Source organism: Daphnia pulicaria, chromosome 5, assembly GCF_021234035.1.
Source record: "Daphnia pulicaria isolate SC F1-1A chromosome 5, SC_F0-13Bv2, whole genome shotgun sequence".
Taxonomy (NCBI): Eukaryota; Metazoa; Arthropoda; class Branchiopoda; order Diplostraca; family Daphniidae; genus Daphnia; species Daphnia pulicaria.
In genome coordinates this window covers 6,163,859-6,191,769 of record NC_060917.1, presented here as the reverse complement: position 1 = coordinate 6,191,769, position 27,911 = coordinate 6,163,859, and the positions used below count along the sequence as shown (strand labels likewise).

The 27,911-nt window shown below is 44.3% G+C and overlaps 7 protein-coding genes and 1 long non-coding RNA gene across 11 annotated transcripts; 4 read left to right on the top strand and 4 right to left on the bottom strand.

Moving 5' to 3' along the window:
* Positions 1-1,983: 1,983 nt before the first annotated feature.
* LOC124340606 lies at positions 1,984-6,599 on the top strand. The gene is made up of 4 exons (XR_006918127.1): positions 1,984-2,156; positions 2,326-2,435; positions 2,652-2,895; positions 6,411-6,599. It is a non-coding gene; the product is annotated as an uncharacterized LOC124340606 (long non-coding RNA).
* Positions 5,811-11,849, bottom strand: LOC124340505 (inhibin beta A chain-like). Its single transcript, XM_046793067.1, has 3 exons — positions 9,885-11,849; positions 7,699-7,973; positions 5,811-7,614 (listed from the first exon to the last, which is right to left on the bottom strand). Exons 1-3 carry the CDS (start codon positions 10,654-10,656, stop codon positions 6,703-6,705), a joined length of 1,959 nt encoding a protein of 652 aa, XP_046649023.1. The 5' UTR covers positions 10,657-11,849; the 3' UTR covers positions 5,811-6,702.
* A 1,232-nt stretch (positions 11,850-13,081) lies between these two features.
* Positions 13,082-17,126, top strand: LOC124340488 (116 kDa U5 small nuclear ribonucleoprotein component-like). Its single transcript, XM_046793028.1, has 11 exons — positions 13,082-13,667; positions 13,741-14,065; positions 14,139-14,263; positions 14,327-14,574; positions 14,638-14,800; positions 14,871-15,006; positions 15,079-15,756; positions 15,827-15,995; positions 16,064-16,285; positions 16,348-16,609; positions 16,679-17,126. The coding sequence occupies exons 1-11, from the start codon at positions 13,347-13,349 to the stop codon at positions 16,979-16,981; spliced, it is 2,952 nt and encodes a 983-aa protein (XP_046648984.1). The 5' UTR covers positions 13,082-13,346; the 3' UTR covers positions 16,982-17,126.
* Positions 17,127-17,169: 43 nt separating this feature from the next.
* LOC124340519 (beclin 1-associated autophagy-related key regulator-like) lies at positions 17,170-19,226 on the bottom strand. The gene is made up of 8 exons (XM_046793100.1): positions 19,001-19,226; positions 18,823-18,928; positions 18,673-18,754; positions 18,382-18,610; positions 18,137-18,309; positions 17,753-18,062; positions 17,560-17,689; positions 17,170-17,493 (listed from the first exon to the last, which is right to left on the bottom strand). The coding sequence occupies exons 1-8, from the start codon at positions 19,189-19,191 to the stop codon at positions 17,326-17,328; spliced, it is 1,389 nt and encodes a 462-aa protein (XP_046649056.1). The 5' UTR covers positions 19,192-19,226; the 3' UTR covers positions 17,170-17,325.
* Positions 19,227-19,397: 171 nt separating this feature from the next.
* LOC124340550 lies at positions 19,398-20,527 on the top strand. 2 transcript variants are annotated; one of them, XM_046793141.1, is made up of 3 exons: positions 19,398-19,500; positions 19,580-19,774; positions 19,831-20,527. In XM_046793141.1, exons 2-3 carry the CDS (start codon positions 19,589-19,591, stop codon positions 20,428-20,430), a joined length of 786 nt encoding a protein of 261 aa, XP_046649097.1. In that variant the 5' UTR covers positions 19,398-19,500; positions 19,580-19,588; the 3' UTR covers positions 20,431-20,527. The 2 variants fall into 2 exon arrangements, with proteins under 2 accessions (XP_046649097.1, XP_046649096.1); XM_046793140.1 differs by having other exon boundaries at positions 19,459-19,774.
* On the bottom strand, positions 20,517-22,437 carry LOC124340526 (NADH dehydrogenase [ubiquinone] 1 alpha subcomplex subunit 10, mitochondrial-like). 2 transcript variants are annotated; one of them, XM_046793109.1, is made up of 6 exons: positions 22,390-22,437; positions 21,434-22,111; positions 21,144-21,354; positions 20,910-21,074; positions 20,733-20,847; positions 20,517-20,668 (listed from the first exon to the last, which is right to left on the bottom strand). In XM_046793109.1, the coding sequence occupies exons 2-6, from the start codon at positions 22,059-22,061 to the stop codon at positions 20,594-20,596; spliced, it is 1,194 nt and encodes a 397-aa protein (XP_046649065.1). In that variant the 5' UTR covers positions 22,062-22,111; positions 22,390-22,437; the 3' UTR covers positions 20,517-20,593. The 2 variants fall into 2 exon arrangements, with proteins under 2 accessions (XP_046649065.1, XP_046649066.1); XM_046793110.1 differs by lacking the exon at positions 22,390-22,437 and adding an exon at positions 22,321-22,344.
* A 156-nt stretch (positions 22,438-22,593) lies between these two features.
* LOC124340507 (E3 ubiquitin-protein ligase COP1-like) lies at positions 22,594-27,197 on the top strand. Of its 2 annotated transcripts, XM_046793075.1 has the most exons (11): positions 22,594-22,734; positions 22,804-22,946; positions 25,209-25,387; positions 25,446-25,623; positions 25,691-25,992; positions 26,071-26,217; positions 26,279-26,473; positions 26,543-26,689; positions 26,766-26,842; positions 26,919-27,009; positions 27,067-27,197. In XM_046793075.1, exons 1-11 carry the CDS (start codon positions 22,621-22,623, stop codon positions 27,147-27,149), a joined length of 1,656 nt encoding a protein of 551 aa, XP_046649031.1. In that variant the 5' UTR covers positions 22,594-22,620; the 3' UTR covers positions 27,150-27,197. The 2 variants fall into 2 exon arrangements, with proteins under 2 accessions (XP_046649031.1, XP_046649029.1); XM_046793073.1 differs by lacking the exons at positions 22,594-22,734; positions 25,209-25,387; positions 25,446-25,623; ... (5 more) ...; positions 26,919-27,009; positions 27,067-27,197 and adding an exon at positions 23,093-25,127 and having other exon boundaries at positions 22,814-22,946.
* On the bottom strand, positions 27,032-27,872 carry LOC124340563 (mediator of RNA polymerase II transcription subunit 28-like). Its single transcript, XM_046793156.1, has 3 exons — positions 27,719-27,872; positions 27,469-27,654; positions 27,032-27,411 (listed from the first exon to the last, which is right to left on the bottom strand). The coding sequence occupies exons 1-3, from the start codon at positions 27,833-27,835 to the stop codon at positions 27,211-27,213; spliced, it is 504 nt and encodes a 167-aa protein (XP_046649112.1). The 5' UTR covers positions 27,836-27,872; the 3' UTR covers positions 27,032-27,210.
* Positions 27,873-27,911: the final 39 nt, after the last annotated feature.

Sequence of the window (27,911 nt, the reverse complement as noted above, 5' to 3'; positions counted from 1 at the left end):
CCAAGGGAAAATGTAGAGGCGACCAACTCGACTCTATACGGTCGCTCTTCTCCCATCAGCATCCAGTTTGCCCATCCACCCCCCATATCCCCTCTATAGATCCAAATAAAAAGGCGCATTTCGGATGCCATCGCACACGCAATTGCAGCCTCATGCAGCAGTAGCAGCAACAGCTCAAACGGCCATCATCAAATGATCCAATCAAAGTTTATTCGTCTGATCTGGAGAGCGGACGTTTTATGCCGGGGCGAGGGATAGAAACGAGCATCCGCTATAGAGAGGCTGCTGCTGCTCATTGTCTGTCTATGTATACTACACACGAGGGTATAGGCTAGAGGCGTAGGCTGGGGATAGACGGTGCACGCGCACCCCCAAGGCTATATCCTCCTAGCTCCCCTACATTAGATCTCTTCTCTCTACAATGCACTTGGACATGTCAGGGCCGTTTCTCTCGCTCTACACATCTATAGACGCACACAAGTATAATCCACGCAATTGCACGCACAGGAAATCACGGCGAAGTGATGGAAAAGCCTTGAACTGAACCCCATCAAAATTCTGCCCTGATGATGAGACACACGGCCATCGCCGTCAGTTGGACGTGAAACAGAAAAGGGCGACGCGAAAAAATTTATATCCCAGCAGAAAATCAATCAATCAGTCAGAGAATGAAAGAAAAAGAAAAGAAACAAGTTTATGCCGAATTAGCATATGCGTTGTGTGGTTACATGTTGCGCTGGTTATATAAGAGTGGCAGCTGGCCTCCTATCCAGATTGCGTAAAAATTTGGACACACGCTCACGACTATACACATTTTTCTGATTCTCCAGCAGTCAAGTCGTCATTTTGAGTGACGTCGTCTCGACCAATAATAACGCTGAAACAAAAAAAATAAAATCGATGGGAATCAAAGATTATGTGACACCTGTGTGCGGACTGGTCCGGGCTGGTCAACCTTGGCCAACAAAGGCCATCAGCAGCAGCAGTGACTATATTATACCCCGAAAGTTATTTTTATCCGCATTTTATTGTGTGTCGCCGTTTCTGCTCTTTTTTTGTTGCCTCATTTGCATGATGAATGATGATGATGGAGATATGCAGCACCACTGACTGAGCACTGACATTCTATTTTTAGCGACCGGCCATATTTTTTCCATCCTCTTCTTGTCCGGTTGCTAAGCTGATATGGATGGACTCTGCTGGTCTTTGGTCCAGGGAAATCTGAATCATATTTCTCAAAAGGGCAGTACCAAAACACTATGAGAAGGAGCTAACAAAAAAAGGGTCCTTCCTGGACGTTGCCCAACCAACTCTACACCAAATAAAAGAGCCTATATACGTATTGGATTACACACATCAACTGCCGGCCGTTTGGGAAAGAAGGCCAAGGGTGATTTCGATTGCTGGACAGTTGACTAAGGTCAGTCCGTTGCTGCTGTGGTTTCAAACGAGCGCCATGCAGTACACACCAAACTGCTCAAGAGATGAATAAGAAAGTGTGGCAACTTGTCATCCGAATACAGAATGTAAACCAAGAGAGAGAGAGAGAAACGAGAGCGATTCATTTATTAGAATGGACCTGCTATAGCTCTCTCTAAAAACACACCTGTCATATGCAAACACACAATCTCCAGGTGTGGACAAAAAGAGAGAGAGAGAGAGAAATGTTGTTCCTGCCTGTGGATTTATTTATAGAATTATTTTAGCAATTCGTGACAGCCCAAATAGAAAACCCCCCACCTGTTGATCGAGTTGGCCAATCCAATTCCAGCCAATGTTTACTGGACCGTATTATTATAGGTTGGCATTATATCTTTATCCGAGTTCTGCATCACTGCACATGGCATATCATGTGGGAGAGAAAACCGCTTTGATCGTTTTTGAGCCGTTTGAATTTAAGCGGGGTCGATATTTTAAAATCATTTCAATCGATATCTTATTTATCATTGCAAAATTAATGTCGTCTGCTTTGGTTTTGGCGAGTTTCGAAAAAAAAAGATGACGACGAAGTATAAACGAAACTATCACTAATTTGTAATTATTCACGTGGCTGCACGAAAAATAATACGACACAATTAGAATTACAAAAATGAGGTCGTCGTGTAAACTTTGGAGTCGCATCTCTTGATGGAATAGCTGAACATGCTGTCTAGCAGGTTTAAATAAAACTAAGAATACAAATAGAATCATTATGGGAGTTTAATAGAAGAGCCTGTTCTGCACATTTATGATTTCTATTAGCATTTATCATGTAAGCCCCTGTAGATGCATGGCAGTTTGTTTGAGCACCGTATGTAACCTTTTCCTTATTTGTGCAAATGTCAGGTCTGGCCATCATAACCAATTAACCTCACAAGATGTGCAAGTTTTGCTTGTGCTGGTAATATTGACCCGATTGACCTGTCATCAGCAACAATTTCAGCATCACCACATGGGTAATGATTTTCGTTACTTTTATTAATAACCTGTAACCTGCTTTAGGTATTTTAATGTTGCATGAGTTGAACAAACTCAATGTATTACATGGAAACCTTCAATTCTCCTGTTTATTATCAATTACGGTTACCCAGTGTCTCATTTTCAACTTTTCCTTGTATACTTGTTGTTTCCTGTCAATGTTTGACGTAACCCATTTACATTTTTTCATGCAGATAAACAGCATGGCGTTCCATTGGAGGCACTTCCGGTGTCAATCGAGTTATAGGAATCTCTCTTCTTCCCCCTTTCTTCCCATATCCGCCGTGACCTCGCGTGCATATATACGTGAATAATGAGCGTGGGTGTATTCACGAGGACGCCAGACGTCCTTTATTTCCCTATTCCGCCTCCACTGGTGCCTTTTTCAGCGGATGCAGCACGTGTGTGGAGGTCTGGCCGTATTTCCCAGACTGTAAGGTAGGAAAAATTTATTTCCAATTTTCCCTTTTTGACTATTTGATGCCGTTGATTATAAATCAGAGTAAAACTATTCCAGAGACTTTAGGCAGACGACTGGCAACTCTTTTCTCTTATTGCGGCGTTTTTATTATTTATCAGTCAGGGTTCCTTCAAAAATTGATTTGTAGAACGGCTGCAGAATGCATGTCAGACCCAGTTTTGTAGCTGGCAACTTTGTCTGCGGATTTCAACAATTTGTATTGAAGCAAAGTTCAACTGGAAATTTTTATGAGCCAGAGAGGCAACCATCCTGCCGTCACGCTGGCTACGTCCTCGTTCTGCGTCACTGCACTTTGCATAACATATGGGAAAAAAAGTTATTTTTAGAGTTGGAAGAAACAAACAAAAACTGATATTCTTGTTTGATTGACACCAACTCTCTCTGCTCTTTTTCCTATAAATGGTCAAACCGAATGCAAAGTCTTAAAATAGACGAACTTGATTTCTTCTTCTTCTTCTTTTTGTGATTATGTAAATGTGGGGAAAAAAAGAGCAGCCAGGGAAACGTCAAACACCGAAAGGTCGTACATTTGTAGGCCAGTCCATAGGAAAAAAAGGGCCTCGGTCGACGTCAGCGTTGGATGCAGCTTAGCCATTCATCAGCTGACGCCAGCAAAGACGAAATTGATAATAAACAACGTCCGACGTGGGGATTTTTTAAATTCATTCAACCGTGACGCAACTGCTCTTCCAACCCACCTCTTCGTCGTCAGACCCCCGCCATCGACAAACTGTCAGTGTCGTATCTTTTTCTCGTTTCTAGATTATTTCATGTTGTAGTCCGAAAAAGAAATGATGGTCGCCACGAATTTGGCATTGCTCGGCACATTTTTGTGCGAAACAACCCCATCACCTCTTTTCTCTGGCGGGCGCGCTCTCTGTCACCTGACACGGCACCCGATTGACTTTTGCGATTGTCCATCAGCTCGTTTGATGGATGGATGGCGTAGTCTTGTTTGCTGGGGCAGCAACACCTTTTTACACACGTACGCTCACGTCTCGCTGCTGTGATGGAGATAAATATAGAGCGATCTGGTTTCGCCGTTTGTCCTGTGGTGGGGATACGGCCAGAAGAAACAAGACAAAATGCGGTTTAATCGTATTCCACACAAACTCGTTCCGTCGTGCGTCCAGCAGCAGCAGCAGCCAGCAGGGAGTCTCACGGATGACGGATCGATCGTACAGCAGCGGATTGTCACAGCCAACGCAATCAAGATTAGAATTTTCTATTTTTATACGCACGCATAATAATGTCGACGACATACAGGGCCAGAGACTTATATAGGCGAACTTGTGCTGCTGCTGCTGCCATGTCTCACGTCATTTTTTTTTTCTCTTTGATCCAAAAAGGGGAAAATAAAAACAACCAACCAACAACTAGAAACTCGTTTTGTTTTTTCTGTTGCAAACTACAAAGTTTCGCGCGCGTATTTATTGAGACGTGCGACATTTTCCATTTCCAACATATGGGAGGAGGAGAATTCTTTCCGTATAGCTTTTTAGAATCTCTCCAAAGTTGAACGCAAATTCCATCTCTCTCTCTTTCTCTCTCGTCGCAGTCTGTAGGAGCAGCTCAGCACGAATCGCCTTAGATGGCCAATCCATTTTCGCTCCTGAATCCTGCAGCTCACTTTTCTCTTTTTTTTTTCTTTCTCTACATGCAACATTGTCGCGATGGAGAATTTGTTTATTTTTTGATCGATTGATTGGGAGCTGCTGGCCCGTTTGGCTTAGCACCTGGGCCGCTCGCTGCATCCACCACCTATAGTCGATTGTAGTTGTCATATCAATTTGGCAAATCGTCTGACCAGCTCCACATTCTTTTGGGCACTATCTGTTATAGAATAACGTTAGCTCGCTGGTTATAGAATAGCTATAGATATATGTAACATGCGAACCGGCTTTAATCGCTCAATCAAATAATTCGGCAGCTTCTATTTTCGGCTTCGTCACATATTCACATTCAGAAATTGTGGAAATTTGAATCAGCCGAATTTCGAATCGAAACGACAAATAAGGCCAGCTAGACGGACGGATCGCTCTCTCTCTATTCGACGTGTTGTTGCTGTTGGAGCTCTCTCTCTCTCTTTGCTGCTTACAAATTCAGACTGTGATGTAATGGCACTAGATTGTAGAGAATCATATCAGAAAAGAACAAAACAGAAAAACAGGTTGGCCGTCAACTAGATTAGGCGACGATTATAATAAGGCTATAGGTTTATAATAATCAACAAACTCTAGTCGCATTTTATAAGTAAATAATGCAGGTGAGAGGAAATTAATCAAATCAAAAGGACAATGTAAAGGCCAGGCTGGAATCTATATTCATGGCCAACCAGCAGCGCTGCTGCCGATCTATCCCGAGTTTAGACCTTCAATTTCTGTCATGACTGACTGACAACAAAGAAACATGCGCTTATATAGGCAAATCAAATGTGTCGCTCTAATAGAGCCTGACTGACAACTATAAGGCCAAGGTCGTGCTCCGAAAGGTCACGCTGACAACAATTTCTAACGTTCACATTTGTTTGATCCAATGACATTCATTTCACTTCTTTTCTCCCGTCGATACGTGGAATTTGAACGTTCATGAATATCAATCGTGACTGCGTTTGCTCATTAGACGTTGTTCATCATCATCATCTATCCAATAATAAATGAATTCAATGGCTCTAATAATAATAAAATAGTAGCGCTTTGCCGAGTCGTAGTTGTTGTTTTCCCAACCAGGAGCTGCAAACCAGGGTCTTAGATGACCGGCCAACCGTTAGATAGCGCCACTCAAATTGGACGTCTCGATTAATAAAAACCCGAAAAAATGAGCCGACCCCAATCGAGTGAATATACCCCGAGGCGATGATGACTCGTCGTCGTCAATAAATCAAGGCGTGTATAAATGTGCATTGCATAATGACATCAGCATAAAGACATGTAGATTTATTTATAATCAAAACGGGGCGGATCGTATATAGGATAGTAAATTGCAATCCATTACACACAGCAGCGCAGCAGGAGAGTCTGGCCCAAGAAATCGAAAGCCGATCACCAGTCGGTGGATCGGTCCCATCTCCTTTTAACACGGACGATGAACCAGTTGGCATACGCAATTATAATATAACAGACACACATGTAGTCGTCGTCGTCACCTATGATACAGCCGTTCAAGAAGCCGGTAATAATAGTCGGAATAATAATAATAATCAGAATAATAATAATTCACAGATATTTATACGGAAATCATAATATGATGGGTATCTCAAAAACAAGGTTCGTTTCATGCGGACATTGACAACAAAAATGATTCTGGGCTCTCATTTGGAATGTGACGATCCTAATTGATATCGAAAAAAGGGGAATAATGAACTGGGAGATATCACTCGGGTTCTCATCATCTGATTTGCAACTAACTTGTACACATTGGCTAAAATTCTGATTATAAATCGGATTATTAATAAATTGTTCTTTTTAAATAGTGGAATGGCGAAAAAACGGTGGATTAAGGGGAGGAATGGACAAGATTTTGCAGCGCGGCGGATGAAGCGGAGAATGAATAAATGCACAGATAAATGGATGTGGCAGTGAGGTCCTATAGTAGTAGATAATAGCCGATGGAATCCAATTGCATTAGACAGAGAATGAAAAGACTTTGAAAAGCCCAAAAAGAAAATCCAAAAATTAGAAGCAAGAAAAATCCTGGGAAATAATAATAAAATTATAGCCTCTCATTCGTTCGTTCGTTGGTTGGTTTGTCGTTATACTGTCGGATCACGGGCATCCGCATTCGTCGACGACCATTTTGGGCAGGTCCCGTTTGATGATGTTCATGTCGGGACCAAAGTAAATGAGCGACATGCTCGAGAATTTCGTCGGAGCGCAGCACGGCTGCAGGTAATTGGCGAACATTTGCTGTTGTTGCTGTTGCTGTTCGGCCAACAACTTTTTCTTTTTGCTCTTTTTCTTGTTGTTGCTGTTGGAATGGCTGCTCAAAGCCAGCGGCAACTGCTTCCGCACCTGGTCGATGACGTGCGAGTGGTAGCTGAGGAACGATTCCGGCGCTCTCGCTCCTCCGCCAGCGCCTCCGCAGTCGCCGCGGCAGTAATTGGCGTAGTATCCGCTAGGGGCGATGATCCAGTCGTCCCAGCCCAGGGCCCGGAAACTCACAAAGAATCTCTGCTTGCAACAGGCCGACGTGGTGGGGCTACAATCCAGCGGAGTCCTTCGCCGCAAACGGCGCGAACTGCTCGAGTCCGTGTGGATGACGATGAACGGCCGATGTTGGACCTGTTGTTGTTGTTGCTCCTTATTCCGCTGATCCTCTTCCTGTTGTTTTTTCTCTTCTTCTTCCTCCTCGACCAGTCGCCTCTTCCGCTTCTTCCGCTTCTTGCGCTTCTTCTTCTTCTTCTTCTTGCTGCTGCTGGTCTGCTGGGCATGGCCGTCACCATCGGAGCCCAGCGCATCGACTTGCTGCTGCGACTGAGGGACGACGAAGAGCACCGGCTGGACGTTGGATCCGCAGCCGGAGCAGTCGACCAGTAGACGCAATTTGTTGTCGCTGCCGGAAGTTGGTGACGACGAGGTGCCGAACCATTTCTGGACGCCTTCGCTGATGTTGATCTTCATCCAGCCGCTGTGCTGGATCGTCACTTTCTGCGAGGCCAACAGCAACTCGTTCCATCCCTAGAAGAAGAATTAAATGAAATGAAATGAATCGACAGGTGTTTGAAAGGTGCAGCAGCTAGGGTCGGGATATGGAAATTGCACCTTGTCGCTGGTGCCGCTGGCGTTGGCCAGCGGTTCTGGCGAGGAGAGGAGCCTGAAGACGTAGAGCGTCGGTGACCTACTCGTCCGCTGTTGCTGTTGTTGTTGGTGTACGTGCCGATCGGCTCGAGTGGGGTGCGGCGGTGGCGGGACTATTAAACTGCCATTCAACTGGACGTAGATCCACAGGGTGGCCGATTTGACGCGGAGGCTGGACTCGGGTGCCGTTTCCTGGACCCGTGAGAACTCGGCCAGGATTTGACCGTTCAGTCGGGGACCTACAAAATCCAACGAGAGACGTTCACGAGTCAATTTCAAAATTGTCGGGCGTGAAATGGGGGAGATAAATGGAACGAGAAAAAAGATTGTGGGGCGTGTGTTTCTTTTGGGTACAAGTCCATAATTGAATCGAGTCTGGAACGCAATTTGATTTTTCTTCCATTTTCGCCTTCCATTTTCGTCTGGAATAATATTTCCCCTTCTAAAAACAACCGCAACAACCTTTTCTATATATAGTCTGGCCACACTTTTAACCAAAAAATCTATTTCCAGCCGCCCATCGATTTGGGAATAAATAGTAACCGTTCCCCCCGTCGACTCTTTACACAGCCATAACTTGCCATAACTGAGAGATTTACCATTACCATGTTAATCATCCAACATGGGCCAGCCCATTTGAATGCGTCCAACGGGAGAGCGAAGGTTAAAAATAGACCTGGCCGAATCAAATTGCCCCCCCCTCAAAAGAATAAGTGACGCAACCTACAAAAAGATGTCGGGGCACATGGGGAAAAAGAGAGTCTAGCCTCAGTCTAGACGGGCGCACACAATCAAGAGCTTCCATCTGCCATTAGTCGTGAGGGCGAAAAAAGAAAGAAGAGAAAGTGATGCTTATAGTTGTTGTTTGTTGTTAGACTGCATGTCTGGGATGTTCGCATACTCACATAGCCTCCCCCCATCCAAAACAAATTGACTCTTTTTTTTATTTTGTTTTATTTTGTTTCCCTTTTAGTAGAGCAGAGAAAAGAGAAACAAGTCCCTCCGTGACAGGGAGGAATGCCAGCGTGAGTTGCACGCCACGGCACTCCAAGGAATTTCCCGCTATCCCACTCCTAGAAATGATTTCCAGTCACGCGTCAATCATTGCCCAGTCTACCCGACTGCTTATGGACTCGTCGTCCTTTTCTCATCGATGGGCAGATGGCGGAGGCTTTGATGATTGGGCTGGACGCGATGGAATCCGATTGATCCGCCGTTGTGAATCTGATTGTTGTGTCTGTGATGTTATCGCGCGGATCGATGGCCGGATCGATGGTGGGGGAAGAACCGGTCGGCCGTTTGATACGCGCGTAAAAGTCTGCCGAGTTATGGGTCGCGGCCGAGTATCGACGGTTGGGAATTCACACCCGTGTCGTTCGTTGGCACTGGTCGCCGGGCCAGTTTGGGACCAGACAAGCGAATAAATAGACGTAGAGAGAGAATAAGAATAAGAGAGAAAGAGAGAAGATATTTATACACGAATCGTGCTCGGCTATAAAGGCGCCTGTGTGTGTGTGTGTGAATATAAAAAAGGGGAAAAAGAAAAGAAATAGAAAGGGGCCAGCCAAGCCAAGCGCCAAGCCAAGCCACGACCGCGCCCATCCAGCAGCAGCAGCAGTAGTAGTTCCTTCTTCTTCTTCTTGTGTCTGTGCCCTTTCTCTTGTTTTGCCATCAGTTTCAGCCAAGAGCTTCATCTCTCGGCTGTGATATGGCAACAAATAAAAATCTTTTCCTCTTCTTCTTCTTCTTTCTATTCTTTTCTTTTCTTTCTTCTCTCTTCTTCTTCTTTTCCCATTTTTTATTGGCAGCCGGCCCGACAGAGAACGAGTTGGCTGGCTGGCTGGCTGGATGGCTGGATGGCTGGATGGCTGGCTGGCAGCCCCGCCATCGTCTATATAGTCTTTCGTTCGCCCTTGGTCCGAACGTTCGCCCTAACCGTTGGGACTAGCCCAGCCCAGCCCTGCCCTGCTTCTCTGCACATGCCAGACACATGCCAGTGCATGGACGACAAGCTCCCGCGGTCGTTGGGTCCTTCATCATTAAGACTGCGTCACCACTCTCTTCTCCTTCCCTGTCCCACTTTACCTGGACTGGGACCGGGACCAGGACAGTCGGGACCCGTTATGGATCCTAATTGAGTTATTAATTACCTGGCTCGCCGAATGCGATGATTTCCGATGTCTTGCCGTAGAAATCGTCGTCGACGATGACGTTGTCCACGCTCCCGTCGGCCTGCGAGTGATGCGGGTGATGCGGCTGGGCCTGTTTGCCCTGAGGCGACTGGGACTGGGACTGATGGGGACGGGACGAGGACGAAGACTCTTCCGCCCTCAACAACGTTTCCAGGATGAAATCCCTGGGCGGAATGACGGACGAGAGCAAATTTGGTTTGGCGTTGAGTCCCAGTTTGATGAGGATTTGACGTTTGATGGACTCGAGACGGGCCGATTCGCCAATCGTCGTTTGATGTTGTTGCTGAGCCACAACCACGTCCAGCGACGACTTTGGTCCGTCCTCCTCCTCTCCTTCCTCTTCTTCGCCTTCCGTCTGCCGGTGGACGTGGATGGGCGTCAATGGCAGACGACACGACGGGCAATGCCGGCGACTCCTTCGGTGTGAACGGGTGGCGGCCACGTCGCCGATGGCTGCCGCCGACGAGTTACTGGCGACAAAGTGTTGCGGCTGCTGGACCTGTAGATGCTGGACCTGGAGATGGACGTTGGTGGGGTCACTGAAACGCACCTCGGACACGGCAATCAACTGGGAACTGCACAGGATCATGAGGAGTGCGGCCAGGATGATCAAACTGTTGCTGCTGGCCCTTGTCCTCCTGCTGCTTCTGCTGCTGTAGGCTGACGACAATGACGGCCAGCCACAGCAGCAGCCACTGAACCACTGCACTACCACAAACATGATGGTCATTTCAAAGAAAGCAGCCGGCAGCAGCTGCAGGGATGCGAAATGTGACGAGCCGGCCGGCCGGCTTCTTCTCTAATCTGTGGCCGTCGTCTGCTGCTGCTCTATCTTCCGAGACGACGGGCAAAAGCGGTCGACGATGTTGCTGATGGATCGATGAGAAGCGAAGAACCGACATCCGAACCGACCACCCCAAATAATCCTAAAAGAGAAAACGTCTTTTTCAAACACTATCGGCCGATCGTCAACACTTGTCACGATCTTCACTTATTGCACTCCATTTTCCGCTGCTGCTGCTGCTGACGATGTGCTGCTGTGCTGGTGTGCGGACGGACGGATGGACGGCGGGTAGTCGACTGCTGCTGCTGCTGTCGGCTAATAACTCGGCAAGTCGAGTCGAGACAGTCGACTGTCTCTCTCTCTCTGGCGAAGGCCACCACCACCACTGCTGCTGCTGCTGCTGCGTGTAGCTCCTGGCTCCTGGCTGGTAGACTCTCTCTCTCCCTCCTCTCTCCTCCTTCTTCTTCTTCCTCCTTCTTTTCGGTTTCCTTTCCAGCAGCAGCACAGACTCGTGCGCAGGCAACCCCGTTACAAAAAACTACAACAACACGAATTCTTTAAGAAAAATAGAAGAGACGGAGAGGGGGGAAAAAGAGAGACTACATGCATGTTTATATCTCTGTCTGTGTATCTACTACTAGACTAGCTAGACTATTCTGCGGCGATATATTGTGGCCGTCGCCTATAAGGAAAATAGAAAAGCCAAAAGGAAAACATACATGGTACAAGAGAGGACGAGAGAGAAGGAAGGAAAGGAAAGAAAAAAAACAACCTCGCCCAGCCCAGGAGCCCAGCCCAGTCAGCTGGTTTCTTTTTTTCTTTCTTCTTTCTTTTGATTCCGAAATAATCTCAATCTTGGATCTTTTCGACTATCCTTATTCTTCGACGTTTTTTTTTTATTGTGTCTTGACGCTGTTGTTGTTGTTTGTTCCATCACCGCGATGGCCAATGTCTAAACGTTTTCTTTTTTTCGCGTCTAGCCAAAATGAATCCCGACTGATGTCTGAGTTGCCGAATTTTATAATTGGGGTGGAGATTGTTGGCTCGACCAATGTCGAGGTCTAATAACATTCCGTCATCACCACGAGACTTGTAAAACAATCAATCATTTCGTAAGTCTAATGTGTCCAGGAGTCCAGTGAACTGCAATCGTTCCTTCCATGTCGAAGGGCATTGTGTAATAATGAATGCCGTCCAATAATCATTGCGATCCATTAAGTCTTGACTCCCGACAGAAGACTACACCACCGTGGCAATGCACACACCGGACAGTATAGCGACCCCCCCGCAGACACAAAAAAAAGATGATGGATAGAAATTTAAAAAGAGAAAAACAAAACAAAACGCAAAAAAGGAAATCTCAGTCAGAGTCTGTCGGGCTATTGATTGGACACCCCCACGGAAAATTCACGCACGAAGAATAAGGAGGAGGAAGTCGATTGCTGCTGTTGGCCAAGTCTAAATGTGTGCAGCGACATTCAACCGGGTACATTCTATCCGCCTACACAATGGATGACATTGCTGCGAGAGACAAATCATAGAACAACAAAACAGAACAAGCAACTCGAAGCATCGCCGATAACGGTAATTATATATCCCGAATAAAAAAACAAAAGAACCATCAGCCGAGAACCCATGGACAGAAGTCTGAGAACTCTAGTTGGGCTGAGGGCTGGGCTGGTCTACATCACCGAATGGCCGGCATTGATTTTGTCGATCTGCCCATATCATCCCAAGTATTTTTTGGTGTTTTTTTTTTTGTGATTTCCTTTTGGCAACAACAAACCAACAAGCGAATATATAAATCGGGGTCGCTCGTCTGTAGACTCGTCTGCAGATAAAGACGTCTAATATATCTTTCCATTGGAGTTGGCAGCAATAAATCATATAAGGGCACTTGCCCATCCAGGCAGGGGCTTCCATCACCCGGCAAAACTGAAATTCTGCACTGTGTGCGTAGACATTAGACGACTGCTGATTTATTCCGTTATCCAATTCAAAAACATGACGGCATTTCACTCCTTATTTCGCCCGCTTTGATTGATATTATCGCCCGTGTTCGACTGACTTTGTTTCTACTACAAAATGTTTTTTTTTTCGTCGTGGACCTGATAGCGACTGACACGTCATCTATATAAATTCACATCTAGATTTCAGTTTCCAGTGCACAAGCAAAAAAACAGTGCCAGAAACATTTCCTTGTTTGGGTAGGGAAAACCCCGCCCTCAACGGGATTCCCATTTGCATTTTATTACGCTGTGAATTTGTTTTTCTCTTTTATATTTTATATTTTTATTTTTTTTATTTTTATTTTATGTTTATTTTTATGTTTATTTTTATTTATTTATTTGTTTATTTATTGCCACTCATAATCCACCCGCTAGCTGGTAGATGGCACTGTTTTCAAATTCATATTTCATAGGCAACCGCTAGATGTCGCTAGTGTCGCTCGTTTTGAGCGCGTGCAAATCTGTACGCATAGTAAACGCATTTTCTTGAAAGGCCCGGCTTTTCTGAAATTCCCTTTTGAAACAGCTTTATAACTGTGAGTGTTGGGTTAAGCCGAAAACCGATCGACAACATCCAAAGTATCTGCCCAATTTACAGACAGCAAACGAGTCAGTCGACTGTCAAGAATGGACGCCGATCTCTACGACGAATTCGGCAATTACATTGGACCCGAACTCGAGTCGGACGAAGACGAAAATGAGGAAGGAGACGAGGCTGATCACGATGACGAAGCCGAAGACTATGGTGACAATGATTCCGAAGAGGCCATGGATCAAACGGTGGTTGATGGCGACGCACAGATGGCCATTGTTTTGCATGAAGACAAAAAATACTATCCATCAGCGTTGGAGGTTTACGGACCTGGTGTGGAGACACTGGTGCAGGAAGAAGATGCTCAGCCCTTGACTGAACCCATCATCGCACCTGTCAAACGAAGAAAGTTTCAGGTACCAAAAAATTGTTTCGCTGCCATATTTCATTGCCAGTGTTGATTAACCTGTTTCCACCCATTTTCGGCAGGTTGCTGAGCAAGAACTCCCTGAAACCACATACAACATGGAGTTTCTGGCTGATCTCATGGACTCTGCAGAACTTATTCGCTCAGTGGCCCTTGTTGGTCATTTGCACCATGGCAAGACTTCCTTCATGGATTGTCTGCTCATGCAAACACACCCAGATCTCCAGACGGGTAAACCTGGCAGTGGAGAGGAGAAGCCTGTCAGATACACAGACACACTCTTTACTGAACAAGAGAGAGGTGTTTCCATCAAAGCGACGCCCATTACCGTGGTCATGCCCGACCTGAACGAAAAATCTTTCCTCCTCAACATGTTCGACACACCTGGTAAATTACAGTTTTCCAACTTGCAAAATGGGGAAAAAAAAATGTATTTAATCGATTTTAATGTTTCTTAAAGGTCACGTCAACTTCTCAGATGAAGTCACGGCTGCCCTGAGACTTTGCGATGGTATCGTCCTCTTTGTCGACGCTGTCGAGGGTGTCATGCTCAACACGGAACGAATCTTGAAGCACGCCGTCCAGGTAATTAAAAAAAAACGTCAACTTGGTTTCCAAGAATTTCTTTTTAACCCTGTCCTTTCATAGGAGAAAATGGCCATCACAGTTTGCATCAACAAAATCGATCGACTCATTTTGGAGCTCAAACTGCCACCTCAGGACGCATATTACAAGTTGCGCTACATCATTGAAGAGATCAATGGTCTTTTGGGCCTGTACAGCGACGAAGAGAATCCAAAATTCGTCTCGCCCTTGTTGGGCAACGTCTGCTTTGCTTCTGCCCAGTTCTCCGTTTGCTTCACCCTTAAATCCTTCGCCAAACTTTACAGTGACACGTACGCACACGTCCACAATGGCAATGACGGTCTTAAATTAAATTCCATTTTCTTTCATTTTAGATACGGATCCGATATCAACGACAACGAGTTAGCACGTCGTCTGTGGGGTGACATTTACTTCAACAGCAAGACGAGAAAGTTTACCAAAAAGCCGCCACATAGCTCGGCTCAGCGTAGTTTCATCGAGTTCATTTTAGAGCCGTTGTACAAAATCTTTGCCCAGGCATGTACCAAGGACAACTTTGCAGTTAATTTGAACGTTTGATTCATTTTCAAATTTTTTGCTTGTTTAGGTTGTGGGAGATTTGGATTCGAGTCTACCGCAGTTGCTGGACGAACTTGGCATTCGCCTGACTGTCGAGGAACAGCGGTTAAACACTCGCCCCTTGTTGAGACTGGTCTGCAGTCGCTACCTGGGCACTTTCAGCGGTATGTCAATTAAAATGTATGTTCAATTGAAACAACGGTCTTTAAATGTCAATGTTTGACTGGTATGTGCAGGTTTCGTGGAAATGTGCGTCAAACATGTCCCGTCGCCCGTAACGGCTGCTCGCACCAAAGTGGAACACATTTACACAGGTCCCCTGGAGTCCATCCTGGGCGAAGACATGGTCAACTGTGATCCCAACGGCCAACTGGTTGTCCATACTACCAAACAGTATCCCACAGAGGACTGCACTGGATTCTATGTCCTGGGTCGTGTCCTGAGTGGGACCCTTCACGCTCACCAGAGCGTTCGACTCCTGGGTGAAAACTATTCGCTCAACGACGAAGAAGATTCACGTGTGTTGACGATCGGCCGACTTTGGATATACGAGGCACGTTACAAGATCGAGGTCAATAGAGTGACGGCAGGCAGTTGGGTCTTGATCGAAGGGATTGATGCCTCAGTGGTCAAGACGTCGACCATCGTCCAGGTTCACGTCGACGAGGACTTGTACATTTGCCGACCCTTGAAATTCAACACGCAATCCATCATCAAAATTGCCGTTGAGCCGGTGAATCCCAGCGAGTTGCCCAAGATGTTGGACGGTCTGCGTAAGGTTAACAAATCTTACCCGTTGCTCTCGACGCGAGTGGAGGAGTCGGGCGAGCACGTTATTCTTGGAACAGGCGAACTTTACCTGGACTGTGTCATGCACGATCTCAGGAAAATGTACTCCGAAATCGACATTAAAGGTTTGCCATTCATTTCTACCCAACTGTTAATTCTTTTTATTTATCAAATTCACTTTGGTTTTTCTTGTAGTTGCTGATCCTGTGGTGTCTTTTTGCGAAACGGTCGTGGAAACGTCCTCACTGAAATGTTTTGCCGAAACTCCAAACAAAAAGAATAAAATCACAATGATTGCGGAACCCCTGGAGAAAGGTTTGGCCGAAGATATTGAAAATGGAGTCGTCCAAATCAATTGGAACAAGTAAAAAAGGCTTGGAATTCTTTTTCAGAGAGTAGTTGAATAATTATTTCCTAATTTTCCAAACGCAGGAAAAAATTGAGCGAGTTTTTCCAGAGCAAATACGATTGGGATTTGTTGGCTGCCCGATCCATTTGGGCATTTGGCCCCGATTCCACGGGACCCAACATCCTCGTTGACGACACACTGCCGTCTGAAGTCAATAAGAGTTTGCTCAACACGGTCAAAGATTCCATCGTTCAAGGATTCCAGTGGGGCACACGAGAAGGTCCCTTGTGCGAAGAACCCATCAGGTACCAAGTATTTACCAAAAGGAGTTTCATTGATCGGCTTGTAACCTTCGGATTCATAACAGGAACGCAAAGTTCAAGATTCTAGACGCCGTCATTGCCGACGAACCCGTTCACCGAGGAGGAGGTCAAATCATCCCAACGTCGCGACGTGTCGCCTATTCAGCTTTCCTGATGGCTACGCCTCGATTAATGGAACCCTATCTCTTTGTGGAAGTCCAAGCACCGGCTGACTGCGTCTCTGCTGTTTACAGCGTTTTGGCCAGGAGAAGAGGTCACGTCACTCAAGACGCCCCCGTTCCCGGCTCACCTCTCTACATCATCAAGGTTCGCACATTTGGTCTTTGAAATTCCTTGATCGTTACATAATCTTTCTTTTTTTCCTTTTCCCTTTAGGCTTTCATACCTGCGATTGATTCCTTTGGCTTCGAGACAGATTTACGAACCCACACCCAAGGACAGGCTTTCTGTCTGTCCGTCTTTCATCACTGGCAGATCGTTCCCGGCGATCCGCTGGACAAGAGCATCATCTTGAGACCGTTGGAACCCCAACCGGCGACGCATTTGGCTCGTGAGTTTATGGTGAAAACGAGGCGTCGTAAGGGTCTAAGTGAGGACGTGTCGATCAACAAATTCTTCGACGATCCCATGTTGCTCGAATTGGCCAGACAAGACGTGACGTTGACTTATCCGTTTTGAAGGAGAAAAGACGTTGAGACGGTGACGATGAAAGTGCAGCACACTGGTACGCAATTAAGAATAGGCCTAATTGATGAAGGTGGGGTGGCCCCAGGTGTTGTAGTGCTCTCCCTTTTAATTTTGAATAAAAACAAGTCCTCGATTACTTTTTAAATCTTTTTCCAAAAAAAGAAATCGACAGAAAACAATTGGCAATTTACAGATTTTATTTTATTTTTTCTTGGAAGAAACACCACCCAAAAATCATCATTTAAAAAATACAGATTGAAAAAAAAAGTAAAAAAGGACGGGTAAAAGGGGCAAGTCAAATTATGTGGAGGCAGTAAGATGGAAATGTTTTTTGGTCATTTAGACCACGGAAAAGCTTTCCAAAAGGAGGCGACTCCACTGACGACGCTAACGACACTGTTGGTTACTGGATTATCGATGCCTCTTGCGGATAATGGAGGAATCGGACTGGTTCGCTGCTTGTTGCCGTCGTCCGTGGTTTCAGCTGTGGAAAGGTGGCTCACCTACAAAGAAAAATGACATACTCATGTAAAGAACAATTTGATGGAAGATGAGAAAACAATATTAACTGATTCCCAATCTGCGTTGATGTCATTATCGTCTTCACCGTCGGAAGAAGAGATTGAAATCAGGCAACCCTCTTCATCCCCGGCCTCTTCGAACCCCCACAGTTCGGGGTGGAACTCAAACGGACCGGATCTGTATGCAGACAAAAAGGGAATTAACTCATCGACTCACAGGAGAACTGCAGACAATTTTTACCTTCCCAGGTCGCAAATGTTGGGATCCAGGAGGGTGGAGAGTCGAGCGAGTGGATTTGCATGTCGTAGGTGAATAGGAGCCACTCCTTGCGACGTGCAGAGGTAAAGAACGTTGGCATGGAGTCGAGCGATTCGTCCAGCGAAAACTTTGGCATCCAAATCGCTGCTGATGAAATCCGAATGGGCAACTTTCTTAGGCAAACGGACGCCGAAGTAAAAGGCCAGGAGGTTGCAAAGTTGAGTGACGTGCGACAATGCCACTTTGAAATGGCGCAGTGTCTCTTCGTTATCGCCCTTATTGACTTGCTCAACTGATAGGGTAAGTACAATACGAATAAGCGCGTTACGAAAAAGGCGACACATCAACAGACTCGATTGCACGTACCGCATAGCAAGTAGGCGGTCATGTCTCCAGTTCCGGGCAAATCGGCGCCAGCGATCTTGTAACGGCCGTTGTGTCCCGTGTCTGCATAAATCCACTGGCCACGGACGTAGGTTACATGACTAGCATCGTCCAATTCGTTTTTCACAGTCGCTAGGCTCTCACTGTCTTCCTCCCTTTAAGAGTTGAATACAAACAGTTGAATGAGCAATTGAAGGGTTTAAATGTCAAAGGAGAAATTAAGATACCCAGTCACATTCAGGCCTTCACAAGTGATGGGAAATATGGTCTTCAGCAACAGCTTCACATTTTCCTGAATGATTTCTTTGAGCAGAGTTTTATCAACCTCAAGCTCTTGTCTGATTCTGGTTAGGCTGCGTGTTGGATTTTGTGGCAACTCTTGAGCCGCACAATTCAAAGAGATCATTTTCTGAGTATCCAGTTTTCTTGCTCTTAGTTCATTCAAAATCGGTTGACCTGTGAATTCAATATGAATGAATAGAGAGCAGAAACATTATATAGCCAAAAAGATTAGTTACTGGATTCTAAAGACTTCTGAACTTCCTCTTTCCATTTTTTGAGTAGCTGGATCCTTTCTTTAGTTTTCCTTAAGTTGTGTTGCTTTGAATAAATAAATAAACATCAGGAGGTGCATGAAAAGATTCAAATAAAAGGTATGTGATGCTCACCATTGCCTCAATTCTATTTTTCTTCGCCAAAGCTGTTTGAGAAAGACTCAGAAGCTCTTGAATTTCCCCTTTAACCTTGAGTAAAGCCATTTTCTTTTCAACAAACCTAAGAAACAAAAGAATTTAAGAGTTGTCGAAGACGGGAAATAACATTTCAGAGGGGGGGAGTGGACCAAACCTTTGTGAGCTTTCTCTCTGCACAGAGCGAGACGAATAAAAATCTCCATTTCTGATACAGTCGGAGCAAAAGAAATATTTTTTAGCACTGCGACACAGTGGACATTTGTCGGCTATTTCGTTCTTATCCAACAATTCGTCTTCAGAAGAATTTGATAAAGGAAAAACTGATGGAGCAGAGTCGTCCGACATTACAGACGTAATTTGTTTTGTTGTTTATTTATTTATCTCCAGTTTCTCTCAAAGAGACCACAGGTGGCGCTGCTGTGCCTAGTTGATATTTTCTATTTTCTATTGAAAAGGTTTTGTTCAATAAATTTGAATAATATCATTTTTTTAAATTTATTTTAAAATTCAGAAAGGGATTCAAGCATAGTTAAGTGAGAAACTCGCGACTGTTTGCAATCGGAATTTATAGTTCGCAGTAACAAACAATTCCACAATATGGCAACTATGTCACACTTACATTTCGAAAGAAGAGTTTAAACCAAAACGGTCGAGGTAACAAGTTGTGAATCTATAAAATTGTATTAGCCGTAATACGTGGTTGTCTTATTATTTTGTGTGTTAACTAAAATAGTGTTAAGCAATGGGGAACGTTGCAAGTTATTTTTCTGGCAAAGAGTCGTTAGAGGAGTATGTTATTTGTCAAACTGACGAAAAAATCGTCGATGGCAGCCATCACACACCAGCACGTTGTGGCAAAATTATGGCAGCAAATCAGTTATGTGATCCTAGATCACCAACATTTGATATCGATCGTACGCCTATCGAGGTGAGCATCTCTGTGTAATTCATGTTATTTCAAAATGTGAATGCTTTTTGTTTCAGTTTCAAGTGGAAGATGAAGGGCCAGTGGACCCAAGATCTCCATCATTTGGAATTATACGTACACCAGTGAACCCCACTGTTTATAAAATTCCAGATGTACTAGAAGCTAGTATTGAAAAAGAACGAGAGGGCCTGATTCAGGTTCTGAATTTTGCCGATTTGGACTGCCTCTCTCTCTCTAACATTGAAGAGGATGATTCCATAGTCTCTGGAGAGGTTCCTGCACGAATGGTCATTGAAGATCTTTCTGTTCCAATGATCACTGATGAACTTCCTGCCCCATTTATTGAAGAAACTTTGGACTTTTCCTCCCTCGTCATTGCGGCGTCGAGCACACCGACGTCAAGCCCAGTCAAAATTTCTAGTAAATCTAGACGTACCGTCACCAACAACGTCGTCATCGATGAAAATAGTTTCGGCAAGAGCAACAGTCCAGTGAACGGCGGAAATTCTCTGTTGGCTCGACCCCGAGTTCCTTTTGGTGATGTTAACCGTCCTTCGTTGGCTTCCCCTCGTCTTCAATTGCAACACAAACAAAGGCATGTTGTGCGAACCGAAATCCTTCAGCATCAACAGCGGTATTGCAACAAAAACGACTAATCTATTATTGTCCCTTTTATCTTCGAAAACAAAGAAAATTTCAACCCCGTTTGATACAAGTGTAGCTCGTGCACAATAAAATCAAATTTTAATTCCATCATTTATATATTTCAACTATCGACAAAAAGTGATTCCTACACAAGTAGAGTCACAAGGTCTATATTTAAGACAATTTGAATAAAATTCCCTTGTCTCCCATTTCTGGATTAAATCCTTTGGCGAACTTGCTGCCCGGAGTCTAAAAAGAATTACCATATTTATATTTTTGCACAAAGTAGTGTAACAAGTAATGATTAATTTACCTCATCCATTACAGCCGCGCGCACTTTGTTATCACCTGCGCCGATAAGGATTTCGTTGCATTGGATCGGTGGCACGTTTAGATGAGCCATCAAGTAATGTTGAGAGTGGGTAAACCTGAGAAAGGTAGAATGATATTGTAAGAAGGGAGCGTAATGCTTCAAGTTGAGAATATTTACTCTTGACGACTGTTGTTCCAATCCCACTCGTTGATGCGCCTCCAGTCCTTCATCTTCTCATCATAGACGGTGTACTGATCGAAATCTATGCGTTCAATGTCCTCGACGACGATTTCGGGATCTGCCACTTTCGACCAATCGTAAACTAGAACTTCGGCATGGGTACTATTTCATGTATCAATAAACGATTTGTTAAAATACGAAAACTCTTCTGGGCTTATAATAAAGAAATACCTGATATCCTTCAAATAGTCTTTCTTGTAAGAATCTACTAGGGCTTGGAGGTAAGCCGGAGTGGTAAGCATCGAGTCCTTTTCGTTGGGTAAGTTCCTGGCCTCAATTCGTCGACGTGTTTCATCAACAGGAACGTCCAGATAGATGACCAAATGAGGTCGCCACAGTGCAAACAGTGCATTGTTTCTCACTTGGTGGTAGAAGTTGTAAACTATACGGAAATGTCAATTTAATATTTTTAGCTGTTCACTTCCATAACAAATAATAGGATACAGAGTTGAAAATCGTACCATTTTTGCTGATTACACCAGTTTCCGTCATGGCAGTCATGTAAGCAAGGTCACTGAACGGAGAACGATCCATGACGACTCCTTGTCCTGTATTCAGAATGTGAGCCAAAGCCTCCAAATGAAGTTTATAACGGAGGGAAAGCTTTGTTAGTTGGAAACGCGCAGCTTTGGAACCATTTCCCCGCATAGGGTCTTTCAAGAAATCGTTCTCATCATAACTCTTACAAGATTCTGGCAGTTTGTGATCTACTTGCCTTAGATCATAACCATATTTATTAATGTAGCAATCTGCTACATTTGGCGATGGAAAGTATGCCATGTCCAATTCTTCAGCCAACTCTTTGGCTAGAGCCCTTTTCCCAGCAGCAGGTGGCCCTTCAACAACAATCAACTTTGAATTCTCATCTAATCGGCTGGTGGTGGGATCAAGCAAAGCTCGTAAAAAGTTGTATCTCTTTTCCTTGTATGGGAATGGAGCTGGTTTTTTAACAGGGGGCAATCCTTGGCGCATTACTTTTCCAGAGATAGAACGCTGTCCTACTGTAATCACACATTGTTGTTGTTTCCTTGCTATGATGACAACACTTCCGCATAGCTTTGGAGAAGACACTCTGCTGAAGAAGACCATCTTGTATCGTTTTAAAGAAGCAAATTATTCTTTACCAATCTGGTTAAACCCTGCAAGCAATAAAAAAAAATTAATATTTAACAAATTGCACTCCACATTTCTACTACAGCACATTAAATACAAACAAATTTAACTCTAATTTAATAATGAGTTGGAAGCAACGAAAATGAAAGTAGTCAAACGCATGGACAGTTTGAAACTGTTGCTTTGCTTTGTTACTTCAAAGTTAAGAAAATGCAATTAAATACTCTAATAGTACCGAAAAAGTTAGTTTTAAATTATATTAAGCAACCATAACATAATAATGAAAATAATGTTTTTATTTTACCAGACGGCCATGTAAAATTTTCTTTACCTTTCCTTCTGGACCGCCAACGTTGCCTTACAGAAAGAACAATCTTGACAATGAATAAAAATATAATCAATATTTGTCCGATTGGCTAGAAAAAAATTAAAATAAAATAAAGAAATGTGTAAATTTTAAAAATCTAATAATCTATACATTTTTGATTTGCTGGCATAACTTGGCAACTGAGTGAGTTTAGTTTGATATTCCAATATGGCGGCATCCATAACGCAAGTGTTCCGTGTCAACTCTTGTCGGCTATTGTACTGTAATCGTTTTTCCAAGGTCGTTTTCCCAGCATTCTCTACTCAGGCCACAAATCTTAAGGTGAATAATAATGAAGTTTCGCTATCGAATTTTGCATATCAATAACACGTAAATCTTGTACAATCTTAGAAAGGTAAAGGCCTGATTTTGGGAGGCTATTCTTCCAAGAAGACCGAAACCGACGTCGACGCTACAAAAGATTTCATTTGGACTCAGGCGGCTAAAAGTTTCAATGATCAAGTGGCCAATCGCTTAAACGATGCGTTGAACTGGTAAGCCCATCCAATAAGTCTTGATTCAATCAAAATTAGGTTTGATGTCAGACATATGTTGTGCATTCAGCAGCTAATCTGACCTGAAATTCTTTATAATGATAGAAACAAACAGAAAATTCTGACTTGTTTGTGATGTGTTTCAGGTCAGATCATCTGTAAATGTGACATTCGAAAATTCAAAGCCTGAAGATGGCAGGCCGTGGGGTTAAGAGGGGTCCCCAGTCTCTTCTGTTTGGGGGTGTAAAGGACACATATGAAGACAGAGATAGTGATCTTCTCTGCCCTGTCTGCTTGGATATGATGTCGGAACCTTACGTGACTACGTGTGGCCACAGCTTTTGCCATGGATGCATTGTCAGAAGTCTGGAGTTAGCAAGCAAATGTCCCAAGTGCAGCGGTCCTCTCGACAGTAGTGGCCGAAACCCATCCGTTTTCCCCAACGTAACCCTCAACGCATTAATAACCAAACAGAAGAAGAAATTAGTCGAGAGTCAAGATGGAAATATTTTGATGAAAGACTTCACCAATCTGTTGGATACTCGGGATTGGCATCCATCAGAATTAGTTCGCATGCAAGAAGTTTTGCTTCGGAAACAATGTGATCTTGATGGAGAACGAAAACTGACCGAAGCCCAGCTACTTAACGAATTCCTCCAACAGCTCAAAACCAAGAAGAACAACGAGTTGAGAAATGTTCAACAAGAACTAGAGGTGCTTGACAAGGATTTAAATATGGCGCAAACCCTAAATCCTGGCATCGATTCTGCTGCAATTAAAGTGGAAAATTATGAAGTCAACGAGACGGCCTTCAATTCATCCATCGCGTCCACACCGTTAAGCATCAGTCAACGTCGTGTAAGAATGCACCAACATTTCGAAGATTTAGAGGGGAAATACTGGGCACTTCGGAACAATCGTCTCGGTGGTGAGGAAGAAGAAAAGAAAAGTTTACTCGACTTTCAATCTAATTTGAACCAGTTAACCCGATGGAGTAGACTAAGGCCTTTGGCTAATTTGAGCTACGGAAGCGAACTCCTCAACACGGCACACATTGTCAGCTCGATCGAATTCGACCGAGATGCTGATTTTTTCGCCATCGCTGGTGTGACCAAACGCATCAAAGTCTACGACTACGCAGTGGTTGTACGGGATGCGGTTGATCTTCACTATCCTGTTATGGAGATGGTGGCTGGCTCGAAGATATCGTGCATATCTTGGAGTGCCTACCACAAATCGGTCCTGGCAAGCTCCGACTACGAAGGCAGCGTATCCGTTTGGGATGCGTCCGTCGGTACTCGTCTGAGGGTCTTTCAAGAGCACGAGAAACGCTGTTGGAGTGTCGATTTTAATCGCATGGACAGTCACTTGATGGCCAGTGGCAGCGACGATTCCCGAGTCAAAATCTGGAGCTTAAACGCTGAACACTCTGTGGCCACTTTGGAAGCTAAAGCCAATGTCTGTTGCGTCAAATTCAATCCGTACTCGCGTTATTGCTTAGCCTATGGCGCAGCCGATCATTGCGTCCATTACGTCGACCTACGTCAGCCCAAGGAGCCACTACGGGTCTTTAAAGGCCATCGCAAAGCCGTCTCTTACGTCAAGTTTCTTAGTGATCGCGAATTAGTGTCGGCCAGCACGGATAGCCAATTGAAATTGTGGACGGTTGAAGACAACGTTTCATGTCGATCTTTTCGCGGACACACAAACGAGAAGAACTTTGTGGGCCTCTCGACGACGGACGGCAGCCAAGATGATCGACGTGATTTGATTGCTTGCGGTTCTGAAAATAATGCCCTTTACCTCTACTCGAAGGGACTCAGCCAGCCTTTACTTCACTATCGTTTCGACGTTGTTAAAAGCGCTTTGCTATTGGACAAGGAGCGGGCCGAGCAAGAAGAGAGCGCCGAGTTTGTTTCTGCCGTTTGTTGGAAACCCGACTCCAACGTAATCGTCGCTGCCAACAGCCAGGGAACTATAAAAATTCTCGAACTGGTTTAGGGTGGTAATTTTATTGTGAATTCCCATCATCATCATCCATTTTGCGAATTTTCTATTTGGTTCTGGGTTGTCATTCCCCAATGACTTGAACGCTGTGTTCTGCCAAAACGTGATTCCCCTGTTGTGCCTAATCTTCATTTAAATTTTATCCTGCAAAATACAGTTGTGAATTTCCTTTGACAATATTTTTCATTTTTTGTCGTTGTTATCCCCGTGTTTATTTCCCCTATCCCGTGTCCTCTTTCAATTCCAATCCCACAGGAGTGGAGTACCGAAGAAAGGCAAAGCTCGAGTGCTGTACGGACTAGATCGTGAGTTTCCGGCTGTAGCCGTCGTCAATTTGGGTCCAAATCCTTTGGATGATTCCACCATTTTCCAAAAAGAAAATATCTTGGAGGAGAGAGACACAGCCAGGGAGAATCTGAGATGCGGAATTGCAGGCACCTTATACTTGTCTAAAATCTTTTTTCTCTTTTCTTAATGAATCGTATCTTGCAGCTGGTGTGAAGGCCTTGCAAGAAGTTGGAATTGAAATTGTTTCAGTCGACCCTTGTTCTGATGCCGAATGCGCTGCTGAAAGTGCCTCCCTGACCCGCTGGCAGTTTCAAGATTTGAAAAATGCCGCCAAACGTAAACCCGAAATTGATTTGGTTTTGCACGGAAGCGATGAATATGGGTTAGCGAGAAAATATCAACGTAATTTTTCGACTTCGGCCTTAATTTATGTTTTGCTATTATTAAAGGGAGGCCCAGTGGGAGAGGGGTTTGACGAAAGCAGCTGGGCAGAACTTGGCCAGATGGTTGATGGAAATGCCCGCAAATCACATGACACCAACCATATTCGCTCGTCACGCAGTTGATTTATTGGGTCGTGCAGGAGGAGACGGAATATCAATCAAAGTTGAAGCTCACGACGAAGCGTGGGCTTCCAACCAAGGAATGAATTCGTTTTTGGCTGTGGCTCAAGGATCTAGCGAGCCACCCGTTTTCCTTGAAATCACCTACAACAATCTACCAAGCAAAGAGAAGCCAATAGTCATCGTCGGTAATATCCTATTTCTTTTTTTATATAGGATCATAGAAAGGCGACACTTTTAACTTTTTTTTCGATGAATGGGGATAGGCAAAGGAATCACTTTTGATACCGGAGGTATCAGTATCAAACCCTCAGCCAATATGGATAAAATGCGTGGGGATATGGGTGGAGCTGCCTGCACTTTGGCCACCATTCTTACTGCTGCAAACCTCAGATTGCCTCTTCACCTTAAAGGTCTTTAGACGAATGACAAATTATTTTCAAGCTGACACTACAATTCTTATTTGATGTTTAGGATTAATTCCCCTAGCCGAGAACATGCCAGGGGGAAAGGCCATTAAACCAGGTGATGTAGTGAAAGCCATGAATGGCAAGACGATCCAAATTGATAACACGGATGCAGAGGGTCGACTAATTCTGGCTGATGCACTTGCTTATGCTCAACAAACATACCAACCCAATCTCGTCCTGGATATTGCCACATTGACGGGTACATTTTCAAAACATTTTCGTCGGCTGATCATATCGAAATAACTGTTTGGTTTTGCTTCGTTGGTAGGTGCCATCAATGTTGCTCTTGGCAGCTCTGCGGCTGGGGTTTTCACTAATTCCAACGCCTTATGGCATCTCGTTCATCAGTCGTCTTTCACCACCGGTGACAGAGTATGGCGAATGCCTCTCTGGAAACACTTTCAATCTGCTTTAGGTAAATGATTTGTGACATTTTTAACTAAGAAAACAAAAATTTGCAACCGTATTCTCTTTTGTCTCTGTTGGAACAGAATCCCAATTAGCAGACTTGAATAACGTGGGCAAAACCGGAGCTGGAGGTTCGTGTAGTGCTGCAGCTTTCTTAAAGGTAAGCTGATTTTGCAGACTTTTCTTTTCTCAACAAAACAAGTGTAGGACTACATGTGACAATATTGTTTAAACAGGAATTTACAGATGCTCCTCACTGGATGCACCTCGATATCGCAGGAGTTGGTGGAGTGGTGGACGGCTCTGATGTGCCTTACTTGGCTAAAGGTATGAACACATTTTCTTGGAATGAAACAGAAAGGTGACATTTATTTCATCCTCTAGGAATGACCGGAAGACCGACTCGTACTTTAATTGAAGTTCTAAGTCGTATTAGTCAAAGCAAAGATCTCCAAAACATGTTTTGAACGCACATTTATACAGTGTTCGGGAAATAAACACAGCATCATTCTTAACTTACATTCAAAATTATCTATGCTGGAACGGGATATTTTGACTTGGTTGCTGTTGGGGTGCCGACGATCCATCACCAACAATAGGTACACCATTGGCCACAGGTGCAGGAGGGTGTGGTTCTCCCAACATATTGAGCCATATTGAAATTTTCTCATAATGTTTTTTAATGAGTTCATCTTTCCTAGCCAACTCTTGTTTGAGCTCAGAGCAATCCTGTTCAATGGCCAAGTTGTTGAGAATCTTATCGTTTGGGTGAATTAATGACATTACCTCTTTAATAAGCTGTTCAGGTTTCAACACAGAGATTTGCAAACGTCGCTGTAAGAAAAATGTTTCCAATTGCTTGGCTACTTCTATGAATTTCGCTACATTCTGCTCGGCATCCGTTCGCAACTCTTCCTTGTTATCCTGAGTGTGTGACAAGCCATCCTCTTTAGTGAAACCGCTTATGATACCCTAGGTTAAGTATTTTTGTTATTGGATTGAAAAAAACTTTTTTTTATTTTATAGGACAAAATACCTGGAATGCTTCTTCAAAATCATCGACAAGGTTTGTGTTATTGGCCAAGAGACCATGATTTGAGTGATCAGACGCCATCACTTGTTTACTTTTTTCTGTCAAATACGACGTTGCCATCACACTTTAAATTAAAAACCTTGGACCCTTTGTTGCCTAGCTGCCAGCCTGCCTTTGAAAAATTTGGGTAAAGGGT